At 34.1% G+C, this 26,349-nt stretch overlaps 3 protein-coding genes across 4 annotated transcripts; 1 reads left to right on the top strand and 2 right to left on the bottom strand.

Moving 5' to 3' along the window:
• The first annotated feature begins 1,923 nt into the window (after window positions 1-1,923).
• LOC145616502 (uncharacterized) lies at window positions 1,924-8,758 on the top strand. Of its 2 annotated transcripts, XM_081671239.1 has the most exons (8): window positions 1,924-2,145; window positions 3,423-3,546; window positions 3,886-4,012; window positions 6,096-6,209; window positions 6,756-6,954; window positions 7,039-7,084; window positions 7,773-7,848; window positions 8,329-8,758. In XM_081671239.1, the coding sequence occupies exons 2-8, from the start codon at window positions 3,490-3,492 to the stop codon at window positions 8,730-8,732; spliced, it is 1,023 nt and encodes a 340-aa protein (XP_081527365.1). In that variant the 5' UTR covers window positions 1,924-2,145; window positions 3,423-3,489; the 3' UTR covers window positions 8,733-8,758. The 2 variants fall into 2 exon arrangements, with proteins under 2 accessions (XP_081527365.1, XP_081527372.1); XM_081671246.1 differs by lacking the exon at window positions 3,423-3,546.
• A 587-nt stretch (window positions 8,759-9,345) lies between these two features.
• On the bottom strand, window positions 9,346-10,551 carry LOC145625342 (uncharacterized). The gene has a single exon (XM_081678401.1). The coding sequence runs from the start codon at window positions 10,549-10,551 to the stop codon at window positions 9,346-9,348; it is 1,206 nt and encodes a 401-aa protein (XP_081534527.1).
• Window positions 10,552-20,288: 9,737 nt separating this feature from the next.
• On the bottom strand, window positions 20,289-23,062 carry LOC145616492 (1-aminocyclopropane-1-carboxylate oxidase homolog 1-like). Its single transcript, XM_081671227.1, has 3 exons — window positions 22,470-23,062; window positions 20,821-21,145; window positions 20,289-20,698 (listed from the first exon to the last, which is right to left on the bottom strand). The coding sequence occupies exons 1-3, from the start codon at window positions 23,012-23,014 to the stop codon at window positions 20,426-20,428; spliced, it is 1,143 nt and encodes a 380-aa protein (XP_081527353.1). The 5' UTR covers window positions 23,015-23,062; the 3' UTR covers window positions 20,289-20,425.
• Between the last annotated feature and the right edge of the window lie 3,287 nt (window positions 23,063-26,349).

Here is a 26,349-nt window from a genome sequence, read left to right as displayed (position 1 = left end):
ATGTAATTCTCTGTCTATGGAAAAGATGATTTCAACTTGATCGATGTTTTATAGAATTCATGATCAATTTGTGATAAGAATTTTTTTTATAATTGATTATTACTTTTTCCGTAGTTTAAGATTATGATTATGTAGTATATACTTCCTCGGTTCTAAATTAGATGACATGTTTTGAATTTTTACATTATTCATAAACTCTACTTTTTGTGATTTATTGATTAGTAACAAAGTAGCCTTTATAGCATTGACTGAATAGTCCTTTTTACTAATTGAATAAAGCCTTGTTTAGTTCAATTTATTTTTACTTATTTTAGAAAAAATAAGGGTCTGTTTACATTTACTGAACTGAGCTTAACTGAACTAAACTGATTGGAGCTGAGCTTAGCTGAGCTGAACTGAACTAAACTGAGCTGAAATGAATATTTTATGAGAGAGGGAAATTAGGAGCTGAACTGAATTGAACCAAACTGATTGGAGCTGAACTGAACAGAAATTAAGTAAATGTGAATAGGCCCTAAGTGCAGATTAGATCATCGTTTTATGTGTAGTTTTTTTTTGTTTTTTTTTTTTTTTACTTTTTTTATCACTAAATATCTTTAATTTCGTAATTAAAAAAATTATGCAAATTACATATTAATAAAATACACATTATTACTAATCTAACAAGGTCTCACTTGATGTATTTTTCCCGAGCCAGACCCAGTTGATATCTAAGATCAACAAACTTTTGTTAATATCACCAATTTTTCTCTCTCCTCCCCTTACATGACTAATTTTTCTTTCTCTCTCCTCCATTCCCATGGCCACAACTTCCTTCTCTCTCCTCCATTCCCATGCCTAAGGTCGACCACATACGCGGATCTACGGCGGCCGGCCAAAAAAAGACACCCTAGTAGCAATTTATGAAAATTGGAGTCATACAAACCCTTTAGGGAAAGGGATTTGCTCCTACTAGTGGTGTTGCGGCGGTCGAATGTTGCTGCAGCGGCCTGTGGTGGTCGGCTAGGGTCGATTCGTAAAGGCTAGTGAAGCTAAAGGTGGTGCTGTGGGTGGTAGCTAGTGGTGTTGCGGCGGTCGAATGTTGGTGCGACAGGCGTGTGGTGGTCGGCTGGGGTCGATTGGTGGTTGGCAGGGGTCGATTCATGAAGGTAAAGGTGGTGTTGTGGGTGGTAGTAGAGGTTGCACGCTGGTGATAGAGGGGAGAGAAAGGGGGTGAGGTTGCTAAAATTACAATATTACCCTTGGTGTGGTAGCTAAATTTACAAAATTGGCCTTGATATTAACAAGTTTTGTTGATATCTGATATCAACTTGTATTTACTCATTTTTTTCCTTATACCTATCGAAAATTTAAGGTCAAACATTTAGTCAAATCAGATAATCAGATTAGACCAGATCAGATAGGTTCAGATTAGCAAAAAGCCAAAAATAAGTTGAACCAAACAAGCCCTAACTCCTATAACACTAACCAAGTAACCTTATGGTGGCTAGATGGTTGGCCAGTTGATGTAGTCAACCACATACTTAGTGTTTTATTATAACTCCACAAATATGATCCTCACTCTTACTTAAATTCACTCAGCTTCTCATGTCTATAATTTAAATTCCCTAACAAACCCCACATACATTTTATTTTACAAATTCAACTCAAAATGCCTCCATAATACTTAACATTAGACTTACAAAAAGAAGAGATTAATTAAGACTACATACATCATTTAAAGCAATTATCCAAAACTAAAATGCCAATTTCCTTCTTGATAAGTGATAACACCCAAACTATGAACATATGTCACCAACACCCCCATTAAAAATTATGGTCCATACAGCCCAAACACCAATAACATCTCGATTTTCGATCGAATTGACTTGTGAGAACTTCTGGTTCGATATGACTCGCTAAAAAAACAATCAATATCCATCTCTTTTACCTTAACCTCATCAAAGTCCATTAGTCCCTCAGTTGGTCTTATTCTTTCAATCCCACAAAAGCCCAATCCAATCACCCACTTCCCAAGCCCATTATCATTTTCTCTCTCCTCCAAAACCTCCTTCTCCGGTCCCAGAAGCCCTAGTTCTGTCCACCGCTCCGCCGTTGACGGCGATCCTTCTTCTCCGTCGATCTGTTCATTCGATCGCTGCATTTGTAAGTTTTTGTCTAAATTTCAAACCCTAAATTTTGATTCATTGATAAGTTCTTAGATTATAGTTTTTAATCGTTAGTTTTATGATTAAAAACTGCCGATTTTTTCGCTTTTTTTAATGTTTAATCTAGGGTTTGTTTTCCGATTCAGCTGAATGTTTTGTTTTTGTTGTTGATTATAATAATATGAGTATTTGAGCTCACCTCTTTCTATTTGTTCTGCTCATGTATTTGAATTTTGGCGCCAATTTTATTTTTCATTCTTTTGATAATTTTGAGGTTTGTTTGTAAATTTCATCTAGTTTTAAGTTATAATATGTTATGTAATGTTATGATTCTTCATGGTGTTGGTGGTATTAGTAAAATTTTGATTTTGATTTTGATGCCAATTTTCATATGGAAAGTGCCCATAGTAGTAGCTGGGATAGTAAAACACATGAACCCTAAAAAAATTGGGGCTTCAATTATAGCAGTAGTAAAGGCTGAGATAGTAAAACTCATGCCCATAGTAGTAGTTTTGGCCTTTGGGGCCGAAGACCCGCCCTTCGTAAAGTGAAATGGCAACTGGGTTATGTTGGAGGGGTATATAACTGATTATTTCAGTAATAAACAAATATGCATGATGAAATAGTCTGATGATGAAGCTAGGTTTACATTTATATGTTTAGTCATTCAGTGATAAACCAAACTAGTTTTAAGTTTATAACACATGAAGTATAAAGCAATAAGAATTTGTCCTATTGCTTTTTAGTTTTATTTTATTTTTATTTTTTTTAAAAAGGAAATTGTTGTCTAGTACATTTTGATGGTGATTTAGTGTCAATTGCAAGTGTTAGAGGCTGAGGAGTTGATAGTCTTGATAATATGGTAGGTATGGGAATTATAAGGTAGAGGCAAGGGGTAAAATTCATATTATGCAGTACGATTTAGTGTCTGACTTGGAAAACCATGTAATATATCGGCATCTACATGAGGTTGAGCTGTGAAAGCTAGAGGTATTAATAACTATGATAAATCACATGTTAATTTCTGAATTGATCCTAATTAAACTACTCACGTGGAGGGATTTCTCTTTTCCAAGAAGAGTACTTACCTCAATGCTGTTGTTGTTTTCTCTTATCTTCATCTATCATTGTATATGACGTATGAATAAAAAAAAGAGAAGCTTTATTAGAGCCCTTGAAAGCATCTGACTGAATTTCACTCATAATCAGATAATTTTCTTCTGAGTTATCAATATAGAATATAAACAACTTCTAAGATCATTCAATTGTATGCAGGCTAGTGTTTCATGTTGGAGCTTGACTAGAAAGAAGGGAACTAAATTAATTGAGCGTAATCTGTACAATGGATTTTTCTCCCTTCAAGCTAGATTTGGACGAGCTTTTAAAAGAGTTTTCTGAGGTACGTCTTTTGTGGCCATATGACTAATGATTTCTACAATTCAGATTGATTAGACACTAATAGTCAATTTCTAGGCATTTATTTAGGAGGCAGGTGTTAGAATCTTTTGACATATTGTCACTTTCCTTCTATTAGTATGTATGCTTTGGTTCTTGTTGGATTGATTTTCTTTCACGTGGTTGTGTTTATAGTCTTCCAGATTTTTGAAGGGGAATTACTGTCATAGCTTTGCTCTTGGCAATACTGCATTGTTTTTAATCTTGTATAGTTAAATGCAAATCTCTAAAAGCATGTTTTTCTCTTGACAACTAATTAATTGTAATTTTTTCTTGCTTGTAGGGGGAGCTTAAAACTTTAGCAGACATGAAAAAATTATGGCTTGAACGGAAGTTTTCCTACATATTTGAGGCTCGGCCTTCAACCGGCTTGAACATATTTATGCAAGTCTTGTACAGCCATTCTATAAGTAAGTTACTTCTTTGACGCTTAATGATGCAATGACGTTCAGTTTGTTCCTAAGATGCATCTTGTATGTTTGATCAACAAGGTGAACTTTTCATCATTCTAAGAATGTATAGTTAGTTATTCCTCTAATATTATGAACTATATAGCTTAATTAGGGTTTATGCCAACATTTCTGTAAGATGTAACCAAAAGACTGAAAATGTAAAAGAACTGTAATATATTCTGCTTGCTTATACCAAGCATAAGGCTTTAGGAGAGTTCAATTGCATTTCAATTGTATTAGTACGTACCTAAATGGAACATACAAAAAGTATGCGATTTTACTCATGACTCATCACACAAACATACTGCTGTCAGTCTGTTTGCTAATTAAAAGAGTAGGTAATTTAGTTGAAGGCTTAATGGTTAGTGCTTTTTGATAACTGGATCTGTGGTTCCCACTATCCTTGTCCGGAATAATTATAGCAGACACAAGAATAGAACTCTCCAAGAGCCTTAATTTTCAGGGTTTACCATTGATATACAATATTTTCATTAACATATCTGCAGTATGACTTTGTCCTTTACAAATATTCGGGGAGCAGGGTTTATCTGTGAGACTGTGACCCATATTCATTTATTACGCATTTGTTGTAATTGACCAATTTTCTATTTTTTTTTTCCTACTGAACACCTCTTTCAGTCTTTCCTATTCTTTATTTATTGTGAAATTTAGTTAACTATGAAGTCAGTTAGCTGGACAAATAAGCAAATGGCTGTGGAATTTATGATTGTTCCATTATAGTATGACCTTTTCTCTTTCCCTTAGTTGCATGCATTGTCAGTCCATTTATGTTTGTTTAAGAGTTTGCATAGATGTGATTATGGCTACAGTAGAAATATTGGTACCTGTGGTGCAATATTTGCCACTTTTCTGCTGTACAATAGAAACATGCTGCACAGACTATTAAACAAACACCAAAAGATGTTGTAGAGAAGACTACAAGCCAATAAATAGACCACTGGCTTGCTGTTTTATTGAGTACAGACCAAGTAAGGTCAAATGTACTGCACAAGAGCTGAAAGGAATGTAATGTTCCTAAATGACACATCTCAGTAGCTTTGAGGTTACATCTTCTTAAAGAAGAGTGCTTTTAATCTTCTAGCCAGCACTGAATGGAGTCTTGTGAATTTGTGATGGCTACTATTGATTTCCTTGACAAACGACTTTCCTTACAATTTTTAGCTATTGATTGCATAGTTAACTTGACAAGACTAGCTTTATCCGCAGAATTGATGTGCATTGCTTTAGTATCAACATTGGCTGGGTTCAAATCAAGAGAGTAATACGTGTATTTTTGTAGCTCACTAGATGAAGTGAATATTTAAATAGTTGAAAAGGGAAATATTAGAAACTCCTGTGGGCTAGATGTGGATAGATTGGCAGCACAAACAAGTTATTGAGTTAATCGTCTTCCAAACGATTGTTATGCATTGATACACAGGATGTCCAATTAAAATTAAATGTCAAAATTGTGGTAAAGAAAATGGATGCAGATGTGAATTGTTAGCAGAGTGGAAAATCTGGAAATACATGAGGTACAGAAGCAACAATTGAATTGATATAATGTGATTCAACTGTAGAAAAGGATTGATGATCTGAAGGTTCAAATTTTGTTCCTCGGAACGCTTATAGGATCCAGTGAATTTGTATACATACTTATATTAATAATTTTATAATGGAGTCATATAAGAAGTAACGCCTGGTTTTGATACAGCTTTTTAACATTCCCTAACATGTAGTTTGATTTTTTTTTTTTTTTTTTTTTTTTTTTTTTTTGTGTGTGTGTGTGTGTGTATGTTTAAGTTGTTTGATGTTATGAGATTTCATATCAGATTATTGGAAAATCGGTTCAGAGTCAAGAGCAGGTTAAAAGTCTTCTAATTGTCCTCTAATTATCAGGTCTACAACCCTGATGGCTGATACTCTGTCCCTTTCGACGTTTTGAGTCTTGATAATTCACTGCCTTTTGACTGTTTGAAATTCAATTGTTTTTTTGTTTGACGAATTCTTTTGATCTTTATCTTTCCGTGATCATGTTTAGGTTACATGATCTCCACTAATTCTTTGTCACTGAGATTGGGTGCCCTCTATGTCCTCTATTGTCTCTATGAGACACAGCCATTCAAGCCTCCATTCAAGATTTATCTATCTCTTGGTGAGTTATTGCTTTTTTTGTATGAGTATTTTAACTTCTGTCACTTCACTGTTGAGATTTAAATGAGATACAAAGTTAATCAAGTCACAGCTGAAGAAGTTACCTTTAATTGATTAACTTGCCTTTCCCCCTTTTTCAGGTGGCTTATAACTTATTATCTGGAAAACTAAATATATTCTTCGTAATTGCTTTCCTCTGAAGTGATCCTGGGAAATTAGTTTTCTTCAAATACACTCATCTTAGGTACGAATATGGATTTGCAGACCCATGCAGTCTAATATAAAGGGAATATAGGACGTGCTAATTTTTTCTTTACTACACACTTAACCAGCAAATTGATAAAGTATAAGGTTTCTAGAAATCATAAAAGTTGGCCCGAATAACTGGTGTATTATGAAAACATCTTATTTTTCTTGTCCTATTAACAGTGGGCAAGTAGATTTTCTCATGTCTTATTTGATTGATTGGCACACATCCTTTCACTCTCCACCTTTTTTTTGAGGCAAGTCATGTAAGTATGTAACTTCCTCTTGATGGACTTGACAGGAGAATTACGAAGATTAAAAGCTCTTGTTGTAAATGCGAAAGAAAATGGAATCAAAGTAGTATCTGTTTTGGTCAAAAGGATGCTAGAGAAGAATGCATTCTTGTTTGGCTTTGTCAACATAAATGATTATTCTGAGAACGAGAGGATAAAGGAGTTGGTAGATGTGCAGAATGCCTGCATAAAGAAGATGCATGAAAAGTATGCCCAACACTCATAAGTTAATATTTATAACTTTATCCAGCTGCTTAACTGACCTCATCTTGCTGCTTTTCCTTTTTGTAGATTGTTGGCAAATAAGGAGATTGAGCGTTATCTTCACCTGGACATGGTATGCTGCATACTTTTGTGATCCCAGGTTTCTTGTTGATTGTATTTTATAATTTACATAATGTCTTATGATATCATTGTCATATAGATTGACGCCCAAGCATATTGATCACACACAGATAGAGTCACATACACACTCACAGACATAGTCCACACAGAGACACGCACACACACATGGCTGAGTTTTACACTATCACTATGAAACCTAGATATGTCTAGATCTCCAAAGCGCCTTACCCTCTTTCTCAGTTTGTGATGCTGTCCACGTAATATATTCGTATTTTTTTTTTTATCTATAATTTTACTTGGTTTAGTAACAGCTTCTACCTTAAAAGTTGCTTATTTTGAGTCATTAATGAATCGCTCTGAGGAGGTTATTAGTATTTTTTTTTTTTTTTGCACGTACCTAAAAAAACTTGGATAGTTGATTTTATTTCTTCTTTAGGGTACGAACTTGTGTGAGCATAAAATACAAATATTGCTAAGATTGTAATCATGTGTTCTGAGCAATTTTTTCTCTTCTTTCATTCTTCTTTCTGCTATCTTTTGAACTTATCTTGTATAATTGTTTGATGAATTATTAGTTAATGGAAAATGCATCTGTGGTACTCTTGAGTGTTTTTTCTTTTGAATTTATGAAAGCAATTTTGCTGCTGATTGTTTCTTAATTACTCGAACTTCTGGAACAGGGCACGGAACTTGACCTTGAAGTGCTCAGGAAAATGTCCAAAGAATATGAAGGAACTAAAAATCTTGCTTTCAGAGGTATTCTATTCCATTACTTTGCTTGTCGCCTCAGTCGGGTTCATTATTCCAAAAAGTTATCTCATGTTCTGTGTGCCTTGACTTGAATATTTTCCCCTGTTTCGTCTTGATTTATTGAACCCCGTTACTGATAGGTCATTCATTAACCAAAGATGCAACCATGTATTGACACTATACAGTATACACTCATAGGAACCATGTCCTGTGTCTTAAATCTCTTAATTATTCTAATACTCTTGTATAAATGACACCTATAACCTTATTTGAATCTCATATTTCTGCAATGACAACTTGGCCCAGGTTTTTGGAGTATTTTTAGGTTAGCAGCCTTAGCCCTTTAAGCCAAGTATAAGATCAGTTTCTAGAGAAAATTAATTGTAAAGTTATTTTGAATTCGTGTTCTGAGTACAGTGGTGATTCTTGGTCCTCAATCATAGTGGCTGATTTGGTATAATGATTTTTTTCTTGCATCTTTTGTAGAGGCTGGTAGGGTAGTCGATATCGAAAACATAAAGCATATCGCAGATGATAGGCTGACAATTGGAGATGAAGTGCAAAAGATAAATGAGGAGTGGGGAAATCAAAAGGAAATGTTCACTCAGTTTATAGGAACAAACCAGCAGTCTGTTGTAACTCATCATGAGAGAAGAGAGAGACAGCACGAGCAACCAATGCTACTTTCTGCTTCTGAACAGCAGCAAAGTGACGATGAGTTACAACACACTGGTTTCATGGAGCTTCTTATGGGAAATGAATCACCGTTGGTCAATGGCGATATTCAACAAGCTCCAACTGAGCTACATTCGGTACCTAATGAAGAGCAAGATTATGATTTAGAGTATGCTAAGGATCTGGAAGATCAATTATTTAGTGATATGTTATAAATTTTATAATTAATTTTCTTATGGCAGTTGAAACATGTTAATATTTGTCCCATCTGATTTTTTTTAGGTCTAGATAATTTTACATTTTATGTACATCTTAGGTAAAATCTACACATCAATTTTAACATTTATGGGTAAATATAACACTTACTAGGCCTTTTATTCAATGCTAATAAATGAATACTTGTATTGAAAATTATTTTCTTGCACTTATGGTCATGATGTACACCATGAACCCAATTGACCAAAAAATTACAGAAAATTTATTCTAGTGTTGGATTAATAATAGGTGGATTGCTGATTACTCCCTTCGTTTCTAAATGCAAATATCATCAAGATGATGATGATTTCAAGTTGATCATAGTTACTATGGTGAATAATTAGTAGTGTTTTTGAAGACTTATTTTGCTTCCCGCCTAAGTGCAGTGTCTTGCTGTGCCATTCAAGGACCTGAATAGTCATGTAATGGACACGTTTATTTCTCAATCAACAACATGATCGTGCAATACATTATCTTGAACTATCTAACATTCGAAAAAAAAGTAGGAATCTAATTAAGGGGCCGAGGGAGTACAATAATAAAGATCTAAAGAGTGATTCAAATGATTTGTTACTATAGCCTAGAATATGGAAAGCCAGAAGGAACCTCAACCCAAAACGATGCTCCTAAATTTGCCAACATTGGATCAATATAGTCCTCAATTTTTTGGGCAGAGCTCAAATCATAGACACCCATGTTTTTGTGCATTCCTAAATCACTAGCATAGTATATGCAATTAGGCTTAAAACAATGTGGAGATGCCTCCATTGAGAAACAAGTATTAGGACCCAAAAAAAGCGCTCTATTCCCCAAACTCTTCACTTCTTTAGTCTCTCCATTAACAACATCTACCTCCCAAACTCTGAACCTCGAAATCGCTCCTTCATAGAAAAGCAGGACTTGCAACAACATCCCTGCAGATTCAACCAAGTATACATTGTTCCACCTACTAAATCTCTCTGACGTCCAAGCGCCTTTTGTAACCAAAGGTCGAATAACATCATCGAACCCACTAGCCACAACCATTCTCCCTTCACTATCGACAACATAGAACTCACCCTTGTAAAAGGCGATATCAGTCACATCTTGTACATAAGGAAGCTTCGCGATAACCCACTTCTTCTCCTTGCTATTCCAAAACCCGGCAAGATGGTACTTTGTCCAAGACTCCCTTAAAACAACAGCAAGCGTGAAATGAGAAGTGTTTGAATTTGGACAATCCGAAAGAGCAAAAATCGAGTCGTTGTAATCGTTGTAAAGATTGTATGCATCATCTTCCTTATATAAAAGCGAAGGAATTCTAATTCTTTCTTTAGTAAAAGGATGCACTAGAGATACATTTGCCTCTCTTTCACCGAAATAATAATCCAAGAAAACTAGCCACCCTCGTGAAGAATTCAAGTTCCGATTACAAATTTTTTCCTTGACAATAATATAATAGTCCTCGTCATCAATATCATCATTGTCACTATCAATGTCATCCTCCTCGCTATCATGACTACTATCACTGTCATCATCGAGAGATGGCAAGTGCACAGGCCTAATGGAGCGATTATAGAGCCGGAAAAGGCGAGCCTTGGAGGAGTACTTCAACAGGGGCTCAGGAGGGAGCATGAACCACGGAGTTTGTTGTGAAGCTGCATATCTAGAGGTGAGTTTCATTGCATTTCGCCAAGTGGTACAAACTAAACCAAAAGTTTCAAAATCTTGATGAGACTCAATGTGTTCCACTAATTTGATTGTCAATTCAAAAGGAAGATCTGCATAACTCTTCTCCATGTTTATGTTTATTATTAGTTCCTTACAACACTCAAACAATCAAATAAAGAGTATTGATAATAAGGATAAACCGAATTTTAAAGTGTAATTTTTTTTTTTTTTATGGAAGAAGATTGAGAAAATTTGATTATTATCATTGCTGGCAAGTATATAGGTTGTTACAGTAAGCATGATAATAGGACATACTTCCTAAGATTTCTACATGAATAACAATATCAAAAGATAAACATGAGAAACTAATCTGGATTTTTTTTTATTATTATTATTATTATAAGGAAAAATGAAAAAGAAAAATCCAACCTTTGCACTTTTTCCTTACAAAAATCCAACCTTTGGTTTATTCCTCAAAAATCCAACATTTATACCCCTCCTTCCCCAACAGGTCCATTTTACCTATTACCTTATTAACTGGTAAACCTTTTATTTTTCCCTCCTTCACCCTTTCTTCCTTAATCGTATTCATCTATCTCCTTAACGAATTTTCCCAGAAAAAAATAAACGCCATTTTCATTCTTTCGAAAGCTTGAAAAAATCCAAGCTTTCCCTAATTTTTTTTCATTTGGAAGTCCTCAAAGGTTGTGTCTTTGGCTGCGGAAGAGTAATTGGGGAAAGATAATCGACATTGCAATTGTTAAAGTAAATCGCCGAACCCTAATTCTGCGTTTTGGAGAATTTGCTTAATTGGAGTGATTTAAGTGCTTGTTTAGTTATTTATCGTAGTTTAAAGTTAGTTTTGGTTTATATAATTGCGAATATGGTTGATATTTGCCTGAAAATTTATCATGGGGGCAAGTTTAAATTGAACAACAATGGTGTGTAGGGTTATTTGGGAGGGTAGTATAATACTTTTGATATTGATCCTGATGAGTTTTGTTGGTTTTATATGGAAGAGTTAATTGCTAAATGTGGTGATTATGCTGAAAAGTACTTGCTTTACTATTTACTTCCTGGGTGTGAGTTTGGGGAAGGGTTGAGGAATGTCTGTAATGATGATGAGTTCAGGACAATGGCTGAACTGATTGTGAACAGTAGAGAATTAGACATGTATGTGGTGCATGATGATGTTGAACCTGATGTGTTAGTCCAATCCCAAACTGGATCCACTAACAAAAACCAGCCCAAACTGAAGTCAACCAAGTCCAGTAGGCCCAGAAAAATGATTCCCAGGAGGGCTAGTACATCGACCCAGGAGTCAATTGCTGTGGGAGATAAGATTCCTTCCCCCACTTGCAATAAAGAATCAAAATTTCACATGGTCCCCCCTCCAATAGTCAACAACCTAACAGCTTCTAAAAGCATTCTTGTCCCTTGTGAATCTACCCCAATCCCTTCTGAAACACAAGAAAACCCTATTGAAAAACCAGATCCCCAATTTGAAGCCAAAAAACCACCTTCAACTCCATCAAAATTCATTAGGTCTGCTGTGCCTGATGACTATGACTGGGAAGACAACAGACCAGACAGTCCAATCCCTTTAGACACCTTCCTCTGGGGTGAACCTTATGATGATGAGGATGATGGTGATGATGAGAGTGATGGTGATTTTGTAGTGGAGAATGAGCCTGAATGGGATACTGATTGTGAAGAAGAGTGTGAGGAAGATTATCTAAACAAGGAAAAATTGGTTGACTGTGAAGAGGAGGATTGGCTTGGTGACTATGAGATTTATGATGCAAACTTTGGGTCTGGTGGGGTGGATGGTGAGCCCAATGATCTTGAGTTTTTGAAAGACCCAGAGGTGTTTGATTTGGACACCAGTGATGATGAGCATGAGGTAGCTAGGGAGAGAGTTAAGGGATTTAATACTTCTGTTGTTCAATTAGCACAGAAGCTGCAAGAAGAAGCTGGGAATGGAAAACTTTATGCACAAAAAGGAGGGGGTGAATTAATAGAGGCCAGGCAACAGGGTGGTTTTGTTTCTGAATATGAGGATTCAGAAGATGATATTCATACACCTAGGGGTAGTGAGGATGAGGAAACAAATGAGGATAGGCAAAACAGGAGGAGTTTGTTAGTAGGGGTTGACACAGACTTTAAACAATTCAAGTGGAAGGCAGGACAAAGGTTTGGCAATAGAGAAGCATTTAAGGAGGCTGTGGCTAAGTATGCTGTATTTCAGGGTAGAAACCTCAGTATAGTGTCAGGGAATAGGCCCAAGCAACAAAGAATTGTAGTAAAGTGTTCAGTAGGGTGTCCATTTAGGTTGTATGCTTCCTGGGATTCTAGGAGGGGTTCATTTGTAGTGAAGACTGCCATGGAGGAACACACATGCTTAAGAAACATGGGGGAAAATAAGCAACTAAAATGCACTTGGTTGGCTGAACAGTTGCTTGATGTGTTCAAGGCAAGGCCACATTGGCCAGCAAAAGAGATAGTTGAGACAGTGAGAAGGGCTTACAGAGTGATTGTGAAGAAAGATTTTGCTTACAAAGTGAAATATCAAGCCCATAAAAAGTTACATGGTTCTATGAAAGAACACTATGGGAAACTTGGGAGGTATTTAGAGGCTCTGAAAAATACAAGTCCCCAAATTAATTTAGATTTAATGACTTACATGGAGAAGAAGAAACCCCCATAGATATTTAAAAGGTTGTATATTTGTTTTGAGGGAGTGCAGAAGGGTTGGAAAGAAGGATGTAGGAAAGTGATTTGTGTGGATGCATGTTTTTTGAAAACCTTTTTGGGAGGGCAGTTAATGTCAGCAGTTGGGAGAGATGGCAATGATCAGATGTATCCTATTGCCTGGGCTGTTGTAGAGGGAGAGAATAACAATTCATGGGAGTGGTTTTTGAACAACTTGAAGAAAAGCCTTGAGCTTGGTGATGGTGGTGGCACAGTTATTATTTCAGATGAGCATCAGGTAATTTCAATTTCCTTATTCCTTCTTGTTTTGATCTATTTGTTGTAGTATGTTAGTTGTGAAGATTATATGTGTAATTGTCTGTTCTGGATGTATTTTCTCAGTCCATTTTGGCAGGAGTGAAAGAGGTTCTTCCAAATGCAGAGCATAGGCATTGTGCAAGGCACATCTTTGCTCATTGGCACAAGAAATTTAGGGGGGATGACATGAAGTTGATGTTTTGGAACTGTGTGAAGTCTTACAGTGAAGCTGATTACAATGATGCAATGGGTAAGTTAGCAGTGGCAGACCCCCTTGCAGCAGAAGCCTTCAAGTCATACAACCCTAAGGTGTTTTGTAGGGCCTTCTTGAAGACTGAGGTGAAGGCTGATGTAGTTACAAGCAACATGGCTGAAACTTTCAATGGATACATAATACATGCAAGGGCTAAACATTTGATTTACATGTTGGAGGATATAAGAGGTGCCCTGATGAGGAGGTTAGCATTGAAGAAAGAAGAGATGTTGAAATGGAAGACTGTTCTGTGCCCAAGAATTCAGAAAAAATTGGACAAGGAAAAGGAGGAGGCTGCCTTCTGTGAAGTCCTGCCATCAACAAACACAAAATTCCAAGTGAGCTACAGGTTGGATACATGTGCTGTTGATTTAGAACAGAAGTCATGCACATGTAGAAAATGGAACATGTGTGGCTATCCTTGCTGCCATGCTGTTGTTGCCATTTTCTTTTTGCACAAGAATGCAAAGGACTATGTGGATCAATGCTACAAGAAAGACACTTACCTGAAAGCATATGAAAACTCCATACCACCATTAGAGGGTGAAAGGCATTGGCCCATGTCTGGCTTAATTGTGGACCCCCCACCAATCAAGATAGGCCCACGTAGACCTAGGAAAAATAGGAGGAAAGACCCCTATGAAGACCCTAAGAAACCAGGGAAGCTAACTAGGCATGGAATGGAAATGACCTGTGGTGTTTGTAACTCAAAGGGGCATAATAAGAGAAGTTGTCCTAATAAAGGTACAGCACTGCCACAAGAACCCCCAGCAAAGAAACCAAGAGGTAGGCCTAGAAAAGAGCTTGTGGTTCAGGCTACCCAACTAGCACAGACTGTTGCAGCTTCCCACCTCACTGCTACTGCAGAGCCTTTAAGGATAGGTAGAGGTGGCAGAGTAATAGGTAGGGGAGGCAACAGGGGAGGCACCAAGGGAGCAACCACAGGAGAAACTCCAACTGGAGCACCTAGGGGAAGGGGGAGGCCAAGAAAAGATGCTGGCAAGGAAAGTGATCCTTCTGCCAGTGTGGAAATCCACAGTACAAGGGGAAGGGGTGGTAGAGGTGGAAGGGGTGGCAGGGGTTCAATAGGTGGAAGAGGAAAGGGACAAAGTATTCCTAAGGGCTATGGGAACTTTGTTACACAAGATGGAAGTTCTTATGTAAGCTTCCTATCTGTATCTTTAATTTTTTTTTAGGTTCTGTGTTAAGGACTATTTTATTAACATTGGGCATGATGCTTTTGTTACAGGTTCATGGAAAATCACAAGCACAGGATGCCAGCATAACAACCACAACCTTTACATACAACTTCAGCCAAGGCTCAACTTAATAGTTTCCTCTAGTTCAACAGATTTAAAGTTGTAATAGTAGTAGTTAAAGTCTGTTTTGGGAGACAATTTGTTTTTGATTTCAATGTCCACATGTATGAATTTGGATTACTTTATGTAAGTGTTTTGCAACATTAATGTATTATCAGTTGCTGTTCATTATGCCTTTCTTTTCTTTCAAATTTTGCAAACAAAAAAAACATCAAATAAAGCAACAACATGAGTTCATTCCATTAAAATCAGTTGCCCAAAATTTACAATTATTAACACCTTATAGGTCCACATTGACCATACTAAACAAGGAAACTTTTTTTTTTTTTGCCAAGTATTGTCTGCTACAACTACTGCAGACATCTAAACAGAACCATTAACCTAGTACTACTACTTGTTGCATATACATCCCCAAAAGTCAGCACTAACACCTACACCTTAAATATCCCCAAAAGTCAGCACTATTAGCTAACACCTACCCAAAAACCTTCAACAACATCCAAACCCCCCCTCACACAACCCCTTCACTTACTTAAACATAAGCACTAGAGTGAAAAAAGCCCAAGAAAAAACCAGAGTAATCATGAGCCTCTTGTCAGTGTTATTCTCCTTCAGCTCGAACATTGTCTCAGTACGAACAGCCATAGAACCGTTTACCCTTTGTAGGACCATCATAGCGAACAGTCCTCAATGGCGCTAACTCATTGTGGTAGCATACCAGTTTTGCAGGGGAAGAAGAATTTCCCTTCGACCTTGACCTCGAAGAACCAGAGCCAACTGAAAGATGACTTGCCATTTTTTTGGAAAAAATTTAACGATTTCAATTAGCCTAAAATGGAATTGCAGGAGATGAAGAAAATAGAGAGGAGGGCAGAGCTTTTAAAGAGGGAGGATACTTGGGAATTAATGGGAGTATTAACTACCCTGCAACGGTATTAAATGGAGGGAAACCGGCTAGATTAAGAAAAGTAGGTATTTTACCTGTTTTAAAAGGTAATGGACCTGTTGGGGAAGGAGGGGTATAAAGGTTGGATTTTTGAGGAATAAACTAAAGGTTGGATTTTTGTAAGGAAAAAGTGCAAAGGTTGGATTTTTCTTTTCCATTTTTCCTTATTATAATTATTATTTTTTTTAAAAAAAATTTAAGGTTTATTTGATAATTTATTGTTTTGTTTGATGAAATTTATTGTGTTAATTTTGCTAATTAATGTTTCATAAATCGATTGAATTTGCTCATAAAGTATTTCTTGTGTAATGAATAGGCTAAATTAATGTGTTTTTAGATAAATTTTACTTTGTTCCTGACAAAAAAAATAATAAAAAAAAGACCTATGATTGGTGATAGAGTATATAACTTATTCATGGGCCTCAACCATCAGTTTAAGCTTTTGGTTGAGTTGGTCCACTAACATGGTATCGGAGTCAACGTGACATAGAGGTCACGGGTTCGAATCTCATCCACCCCTCCTTTAAAGTGGAATTAATTCGCGTCGGGTATGAAAGGGCCTGTGCTGCATCCACATTTCATCTCTTACATAGACCCTGGTCCACCTATTCTATGTGGACCAGGCATTAAACATACTCTTCTCTTAATTAAACACAACTTCACCTTGTTCTTCAAATCCCGCCATCTTAACTTTTTTTTTCTTCTTTATAAGATCACTCTTCCCTATTTAATTTGATTTTTTTACTTCTTTTTCGATCATAATTTAGATCCACAACATTGTCTAGATCAAATAAATCATCAACATTATCTCTTCTTTTTCTTTTTTTCTCCTTAATTTCACTCTTCTGAACTTCCTCTCTCTTCTTCTTAACATTTTCTTACTTCTTCTGAACTTTCTTCTTCTGAGACTCTTTCTTAGCCTTCTTTTGAGCTTCCTTTTTAGCTTGATTTTCAGTCTCCTTTTGACTTTCCTTTTTAGTTTGATTCTCAGCCTCCTTTTGAGCTTGATTCTCAGCTTCTTGGATTGGTGTTGGGTGGTGGATTTGGGTTGAAGTTCAGATTGGTTGCTGTAATAAAACAAATGCTTCTTGGATTAAAAAATAACAATATCAAAATTTGAACAGGAATCACAAATTATATGAAATAAAATCATAAAACATTTGAACAGTAATAACAAATTATATGAACTAAAACCACAAAATATTTGAACATTGATCACAAATTATATGAACTAGAACCATAATATATTTGAACAGTAATCACAAATTATATGAACTAAAAACACAAAACATTTGAACTTATAAAATAAATGCTTCTTAGTTTAAAAAATAACAATATCAATTTTTGAACAGTAATAACGAAATATATGAACTAAAACCACAAAATATTTGAACGATAATCACAGATTATATGTATTTAAAACCACAAATTATTTGAATAGCAATTACGAATTATATGAACTAAAAACACGAAATATTTGAGCCTATGATTTACCCGATTTCTCCATTTTTTGAATGTTGCTTGTCTATCTTTTTTAAAATCTTTGGATCAACAATTGGACTTGTTATATCCAATTTCTTCTTCCTTTTGTTTCGGATTTGAGAAATTGTTCTGTTCAAATAACTCAGGGTTTCAACTCATCATTTAATTTCAAAATTCAACAATTATATAGGGTTTTAATTTACTTACAATTGATCTGCATCACTATCAGAAGAATTTGGGTCCCTAAAAAATGTGAAAATTGTTCAAAAATTATACCCAATTTACAAAAACTACGAATGAAATTTTAACAAATTATAACAAATACGAACGAGTCATTGCAAATTCAAAGAAACTTAAACAAAGTATAAGTTCAGAAATTTTATTTACCTTTCTGCATTGTTTTCTTGCTTTTCATCCATGGCTATGCTTGAATTTTCAGAGGAGAGAGAAACGAGAATTTTTCGTAATGTTTGTGTTGATGGCTATAAGTTCAGAATTTATTATGTCAGAGTGTTGTTGGAGTGGAAAGAAAGAAAGGAGAGGTTGAGCCGCTTTATTTGTAATGTGTTTGTGATGATGGATTGTGGTATTTGGGCTAGTGGTCCACCTATTTTAGATGGACCAGGTCTACCATAGACCTATTGTGGGGGAGTGATAGAGTATATAACATATTCTTGGGCCTCAACCATCAGTTTAAGCTTTTGGTTGAGTTGGTCCACTAACAATTGGGACAATAGTTCATCTTTTGAATCGTAGTTTTGGTCCAGTACGACTTTTGGATGATCTGAATTCCAGAGGTACTTATTGACATATTCTCTGTATCTGATATGTTTAGCACTGTCAAAACGGTTTGACAGTTCGGTTTCGGTTCGGTTTGAAATTGGTTCGGTATTTAATCGGGTCGGTTTGGAATCGGTTTAATTGTCTCACGGGTCGGTTTTGGTTCGGTTTAAATAGTTATCGGTTCGATTCGGTTTCGGTTTATTGTTAAGCGGTTTTAATTCGGTTCGGGTTGTAAACAGTCCGGGTAGTAAACGGTTCGATGCAGACGGGTTGCGGTTTGTTAACGGTGCGGTGTAAACGGTTTTTATCCCGGTTCAAACAGTTTCGGGTTGGAAACGGTTTTGGGTTAGAAACAGTTCGGTTCTTTTTTGGTTCAGTTTATAACTGGTTCGGTTCTTTTTCGGTTCAGTTTTTAACTGGTTCAGTTCTTTTTCGGTTCAGTTTATAACTGGTTCGGTTCTTTTTCGGTTCAGTTTATAACTGGTTCGGTTCTTCGATTGTTTAACCACTTTAACGTTATTCATATCGGTTCCATTTCAAGTTTACTAAATTATAGTTGAATCTGAATTAAAACATAGCCTAATAGTATATTCATGTCACTAGCACACTCCCATCTTTATTTCATTATTACTCACAGAATCAATGTAATCATATGCTTAATAGTCTCTGTGAATTAATTTTATTTATTACGCCTTCAGCCAAGCCTTGGTACTTATATTACAAGCTTTTTGTTCATTTGGTTTCATCACCTCAAATGTATACATGACTAGAGGCAGTAGTGTTGCTAATAGTTTGAGGCAGGGCCTAAGCCTGCTTGTTCTGCTCTTGTTTGTGAACAACTGATTATCCTTAAGACCTTAATGAATGATTTGCCTTGCTATTTAAAAAAAAATATTCTAAGATTTCTAATATTTAATCCATTTAATTATATCCCGTAAAAAAAAAATAAATAAAAAATAAAAAAATCCATTTAATTATATAAAAAAGTTTGTAAACGGTTCGATTTAGAAGCAGTTTGGTTCATAAACGGTTCGGTTTATAACCAGTTCGGTTTACAATCAGTTCGGTTTTTAAATGGTTCGGTGTAAGCGGTTTTTTTGCCAGTTTAAACGGTTTCGGGTTGGAACCGGTTTCGGGTTAGATATGGTTCGGTTCTTTTTCGGTTCGGTTTTCTTTCAGTTCGGTTTATATTCGGTTCGGTTTGTTAACGGATTCGGTTCTTATACGGTTTAACATTATTCGGGTCGATTCGGTTTCGGGTCTACTAAAATACGGTTCGGGTCGGTTTTCGGTTTCAAAAAAATCGGTTTTTAATCGGTTCGGTTTTCATTTGGGTTGGTCGGTTTCGGGCAGTTAAACGGTTTCGGTTTGAAATTTGACAGTATGAGATATGTTTTAGAATTGTACTCATTTGGATGAACATAATAAGATGTTATAGTCATCATAATCATATCATTTGACTTATGATTACTCTTATCTTCAATTGAGGAAACATTATTGCTCAGTTTAGCCAATTGATGCAAAAGAGCAAAACAATGTTGCTCATTTCAAAGTTGAGCAAAATACATTTGTACATTTCAAAGATGAGCAAAATATTTTTGCTAATTTTCTCATTTCGGGATTTATGTTAGGTTAATAGATAGAGAAGATACAAAAGGTACCCTGTAAAACCCATTGTTAAGGGTAATGAGTCACATGCATATTAAAAGTGAAATGGTCACTTATTTTCCTACCTAATTTACTTAATGTTGTAACTATTTTTGGTGTTCTTTTTAGCTCATTAAAGTTTATGTCAAAAACTACGTTCTCTATCTTCCTTTCATTCTCTCTCCTTAATTGAAAAAGGAATAAAAAGGTTATATTTTTTATTAACGTTAGAAGGAAAATACTTAGATTTATTTTCAAGCTGACAAGTTCATATAAGAAAATTGTATGTACTTTGCTTAATTTTGTACTCTTTGTAAAGGTGGTAACTGGTAAGGCTTCTGAGTTCTGAAGGTAGTTCACTTAGCTTAATTCATATTTTCTAATAATACATCAATATGATTTATATATTAAAAAAAAACACTAAAAAAAAAAAAAAAAAGTAACAAAATAGTTTTATGCAATTATAAAGAAAACATATATTGCTAGTTGCTACAAAGATAAGATAAGTTTGTTTATTGTCTAGCATTGAACACAATTTTGTCACGATCTTTCCTTTGATATTGATTAGTTTCCATCACCATGGTACTTAAGTTTGAAATAATCAAGATTGTCTCCAACCTCTTCAAGTGATTTAGAGAAAAAGCTTTTGATAATTTCCTCCGTTGAGAATTTCCTATAAATAGGTGGATTATCTCCTGATGTTAACTCCTTTATTGGACCATGTATCTTCTCACATGAGAAAACACCACTAAAAAAGAATGCAACAGAAAGCCTTGGTCCAGCACTTTTCGCAATCACTCGATGACATGCACCTTTTATCATATCGTTGGTTATCATCTGTAAGATATAAGATAAAAATTAGATATAGTGTATCACTGCAATGTAAAGCTTGAAATTTACACATTAATCTAAGAACTAGAAAGTTTAAAAATTTAAATATATAAGGAAACGAAGAAAACCTGAAGTATGTTTCCAAAGTTAATAATCAAACCACCACTAACAGGCTCAATATCAACCCATTTATTCTCATGAAGAACCTGGAGTCCACCAATACTGTCTTGTAAAAGTATTGTAATAAATGAAGTATCAACATGAGCATCAGTTCCCATGGTTAATTCTGGTTCCGGACATGCTAGGTAATAGTTGTTAGCTATTGACCAACTTTTTGTACCTTTTGCCATATTTCCAAGGCATTCGGGTTCAAGTCCAAGACCTATTGATATTAACATAAGTATGCGATCACCAAGCTTGTGCATAGGGTTAATATACTCTAATATTACATCCCTGCAAAATGAATTTAATTTTCAAATATACATATATATAATTTTAAAACCAACTAATTGAATTGTAGAGTACATAATTTATGTATATTTTTTGGTTTTTAAAACATTATTATTTTTCATATTTCATATTAATAAAAAAAATAAAAAAATAAAAAAATAAAAACCCAAATTGAAAATTATTTTAAGTTCATTTATCTACGTGTCAAAAAAAAAGAAGTTAATTTATCTAACTTGCAGGATTATACCATTCGTTTTCCTAAATAACAAAAACAATTCCCAAAAAAAATAAAAATATCACTGTTTCATTTAAGTCAACACATTTCATTCAAACACTTGCTAACACATAATTTCATAGGTTAAAATATTCAATCATCAATGAGCGAATTTGTAAAAAAAAATAAAATATATATTTGGAATTAGATTTTGTAAAAAAAAAAAAAATATTCAATCCCAAATAATTTTTTTTGACAAGAGAATTAGATTTTGAGACAAAGCAAAACCTCATATTACTTTGCTTTTTCTTATATTTAGAATAAACCATAAAAACAAATCAAAGTACTAGTAACTTATTTGGATAGTGCTCAGGACAAAGTCAAATTTATCAATTAAAAAATTAACGAAGAATATATATTTTAAAGTTACAAATTTAATAAATTTTAACACCACACAAGAGAAACACTTGGAGAATTTTTATTATTATAAAAAGTTTAAATTAGATAATAAATACACTTTACATACAATAATATTTAAATCTTATAAAATGTTATAAATCCAACCACTTAACTGATACAAACCGAGTCTAAGGTCCATTGTCGTCTCTACATATACTGATAAGTTGTTTAAAAATCAAACTCTGATAGTGAATTTGTGAGTTTTAATTTATGTAATAGACTATTTGATGTATGTAGGCTTAGGTTTTAGGGAAAATTATATTCCCTTTGCCACCAATTTAAAGCCTCATTTGTCTTTTGCAAAAATTTTCAGAAGGAGAATGAAAAAAATTGTTGTGGTTGGTTGTTTAACAATTTGTGTAAGAAAATTAATAAATAAATAAACCTAGAAAGCTAAGGTTTGGTTGATGAAATGTAAATTAAAAAAAATAAAAAAAAAAGTTGTGAGTTTGGTTGCTCAAAAGTGAATAAAACATAACGGTAAAATGAGATTTTTATTTAGAAAAAAAAAATTATTAGTAAAATGAGACTATTATTTAAGTACAGAAGGAATATATATATATATATATATTTCATGTATGATTAACATCAATTAATTGATTTGGAAAATAAATAAATTAAAGTCAACATTATGTGAGACAAATACAAACTTACTTGCATATAGGAGGCAACTCTTTAGGATCGACTTCACCGCCTGTATGTCGGGTATTAACATAAAAAGTGTCCCTCCAACATGCAGCCTTTGACTTATACAAGTCGTGGTTGCTAAAAAAGTACACAGACTTTGATTGAAAATCGCGAGTGTAAAACTTTTTCTTCATTTCAGCATCTTGCTCATGAAACATTCGACATCGATCAATCATCTTCTCTAATAATTCTTCAGGAACACCATGATTAATCACTTGAAAAAATCCCCATTCTTTAGATGCCACAATTATTTCCTTGGCGATTTCTGCAGTTCGATCATTATTTTCATCACTGAGAGAAGCAAAGTCTATTATTGGCACACTTTTATTTTCGGAAGATGTGCCAAAATCTTTTAGACGATCCTCAAGTGGCCTAATGAACATGTTAGGAATTTTTTTGATTCCTGCATCTACAAGCCCTTTTACCCCAAGTTTTCCTTCATCGAACGCCTTAAGTTCACCGATTCGATCATAGCTACTTTGTGTTTCATTAATTGCATTTTGGGTGTCCATTGGATCTATAAATATTTTTGAACCAAGGATGAAATAGCTTGAAAATGAATTTTTTTTTTCTTTTCTTTTTCTTTTTCTTTGGTTTAGAGTATTTTAGGATTGATGAAAGTTATAAGAAGACTTATGCACTATATATAAATAATATTGGTAGATCAGATTCATGAGGAAATCATGACCTAATCAGCTTGCTTATCCATGTGAATCTCAGTAATTGGAAATAATCAGCATATAGCTAGTGCATATGAGGCATGAGGTCATTGCTCTATCATATGAGATAGCTTATTAGCCCATGTGAATCTCATTAATTGGAAATAATCAACAGATTGACAATGCATAAGATACATGAGGCATTATTGCTCTATCATGTGAGATATTTGACTAGCCCATATCAATCTCATTAATTGGAAAGAATCAACATATAGTTAGTGCATAAAAAGCATAAGGCATTATTGGTGTATCATGTGAGAGAATATTGGACAAATAAAGTAATAGTACCTCCGTTCCATAACAATTGACGCATTCAAACTTGGCACAGATTCTCATGCATGATTTTGACTACTATTATACTCCGTATATAATTAAACATGAATAAAAATTATCCAAAAAAAAAAGTTGATATTGTTTAACTCGACATTAATATTTATTTAAATATTGTATAATAATAATTGATTATCATACATTACCCAAAATCTATAGTTATAATTACTAATAAGTATAAATAGTCATGTTGTGTCAATTACTAAAAAAAAAAAAAAACTCAAGACTCATTTCTCCTAAGCATGTATGCAGATGCAAATTTTTGATCAATTTTATCTTTAACTGTTAATAAGTATAAATTCTAACAATTGAAAATTAATAATCTATTCATTGAGACGATTACAACAAGTACCCACGCGACTATATTTTAAAGTAGAAATGGAGCAAGTATTTATAAACGGAGAGAGTACTATGATGCTTTAGCGTATATATCACACCACTTTTGCTTCATTCATTTTCCCACAAAAAGAATTATATGTTTTAAACTTATTTATCTAGTGCTCCCTCTATTTTAAAATAAGTTATGTATGTGTCAATTGCACAATCTTAAAGGATGTCTAAATTACTACCTCGCTTCTTTTTTTTTTTTTCAACGAGGAAATTTTTTATATCTCACAAATATTACCCTTTATTTGAAATAATACGGGTAGATAGTAAGGAAATATTAGAATTAGGCACAATTTATATACCCATATATCTCATGTAGTCATATTCTCGTTAACTTAAGATTATAAACCAATAATTCAATGCCATCTATTAATTATGTTTTTCTTTTTTTTTTTTTTTTTGACGGGAAGATTAAAGATTTCATTTATAAAATAGCCAAACGGCACTTACAATCAATTTTTGAGAAATTTAAAACTCCAACAAAAACTATGTTTTTCACATTAACAAATATACAATATTTGGAACCAAATATGTTTGTAATTTTGTAATCTAAAATGTAAATAATTAAATTAAAAAGGTAAAAGATGAGATTTTAATTAAACAAATTGAGGTTTTATTAATTTAACAAATATTTGTTCAACCATTAGGTGATTTCTCTACATCACCAAGAGCTTTATATCTCAGGAACAAACTTAATTAAAACTTGTACTCCTTATCTTGATAGAAATAAGGCAAAGATCGTGCACTAGTTGTAGTAATCGACATCTAGTCTATGTGATAATTCAAATTAATTAGAAGTAATCAAATTAAATTATAGATTAAAATTTCTATATCACATAATAAAATATAATGAAATTCAGTTAATAAAAAACCTTTGCCTATGAAAATTGAATTAAAACTCATAGCTATAGCTATCTTGGTAGAATATATGCATGAAGAATTAATTATAAATCATTAAATCAAAGAAAAACAAACTAGCAATCCGAGGTATTTTCCGATCCAGGCACTAGTTATCAAATTAATTGTTAGGTAAACACAAGAAACTTGAGGTCATTGCTCGATCTATCATGTAATAATTTGTAAAGAAAATCATGTGATAAATGACTCAACATTATCTAACCAACAAACTAACATTTTTTTAATCATCACACAATTCTCACTTAATTTGATCACAATATATATAATTATTAATTCCACTCAGATGTCACGCTATTTCTTATTGCTTCCACTCAGATGTCACAATTCTTATTGATTCCACTCAGATGTCACACTTCTTGTGCATTAATACTGTTTAATTCACAAACACAAATGCATAAGTTTAATTTGCACATGAAAAACTAAGGTCATATTTTTGCAATTTCCTTCTCTAGACCACGATATAATAATTGTCTTGTAACAAGACACATTTACGTAATAATTTAAATCTTATATTTCAAAGAAAGCACTATATAATAATTTTTGTAAATATTTTTAAGATTAAAATTTATGTGTGTTATTTAGCTTAAAATAATTTACTTATACATGATTTCATCCCTTTTTTTTTCTTTTTTTTTAAAAATAAAAAATAAAAAATCTTTGTGATTGGAGGGAATCCCTTATAAATGTTCTATATTTTTTATTATACAATGTATGTATATCCATAATAATTGTGAGTAGCTGTAAGATTTCGAACAAGCATTTACATACACAACAAGAAAACAGGTGAATACAGACGGCTTGAATTTGTTAGTAAATGTGGGAAAAACTCATTAGTAAAGGTGTTACTAACGGGTAGAATAGGTCATTATGTGGGAACCCTATTATATACGAGTATAAATCACAATCATTGGATACAACACGATCCAAACACTAAGATAACTCTAAAATAATGGCAAAAATGTTTTAAATTTACAATCAAACAAACCCCCTCTACCTTAAAAAAAACACATCATGCATACTACTGTGTCTCTCCCTAGAAAATAATTAGGTGGTGTGTGCTCGTGTCAAAAGAATAGAGGGATAAAAAAAATGCAGAAACAACAATGAACTCTAGACGCGCGGATTCCTTAAAGTTCTCATTTACTAAACCAACTGAGCTATGAAGCAAAGACTTAAAACAAATGAAAAATTAATTGTTATACTGAATCAAGGGGGTGGCCATGACCTACCCCAACCCCCCTATTCCGCCCCTGCTTGATAATCAAGCTCGATTAGGTTGAAATAAAGGTGGGCATCGTGCCGTGCCAGGTCGTCTCGGGCCGTGCTGGGGCTCGTGCCGAGCCGGCTTTGCAGCGGGCCATGTCGTGCCGTGCCAAATTTTGGCACACCCCAGCCCACGGCAAGGCCTGGTTGCCGTGTCGGGCTGCAAGCCAATCGTAATATTTTTTTTTTGAATAATATTTTTATGTTAATGTTAATATATTATTTTTGAA

This window comes from Chenopodium album, chromosome 3, assembly GCF_948465745.1.
Source record: "Chenopodium album chromosome 3, dcCheAlbu1.1, whole genome shotgun sequence".
Taxonomy (NCBI): Eukaryota; Viridiplantae; Streptophyta; class Magnoliopsida; order Caryophyllales; family Amaranthaceae; genus Chenopodium; species Chenopodium album.
The sequence above is the reverse complement of the archived record's forward strand: the minus strand, read 5'-3'. Positions and strand labels throughout refer to the sequence as shown.

Excerpts from the sequence above, each read along its gene's own strand:
- LOC145616502 (XM_081671239.1), top strand. The coding sequence starts at position 3,490 with ATGGATTTTTCTCCCTTCAAGCTAGATTTGGACGAGCTTTTAAAAGAG. Across the intron at positions 3,547-3,885 it reads TTTTAAAAGAGTTTTCTGAG|GGGGAGCTTAAAACTTTAGC; the intron begins GTACGTCTTTTG and ends TCTTGCTTGTAG. Across the intron at positions 4,013-6,095 it reads CTTGTACAGCCATTCTATAA|GTTACATGATCTCCACTAAT; the intron begins GTAAGTTACTTC and ends GATCATGTTTAG.
- LOC145625342 (XM_081678401.1), bottom strand. The coding sequence starts at position 10,551 with ATGGAGAAGAGTTATGCAGATCTTCCTTTTGAATTGACAATCAAATTA.
- LOC145616492 (XM_081671227.1), bottom strand. The coding sequence starts at position 23,014 with ATGGACACCCAAAATGCAATTAATGAAACACAAAGTAGCTATGATCGA. Across the intron at positions 21,146-22,469 it reads GAGTTGCCTCCTATATGCAA|GGATGTAATATTAGAGTATA; the intron begins GTAAGTTTGTAT and ends TTCATTTTGCAG. Across the intron at positions 20,699-20,820 it reads ACTTTGGAAACATACTTCAG|ATGATAACCAACGATATGAT; the intron begins GTTTTCTTCGTT and ends TATATCTTACAG.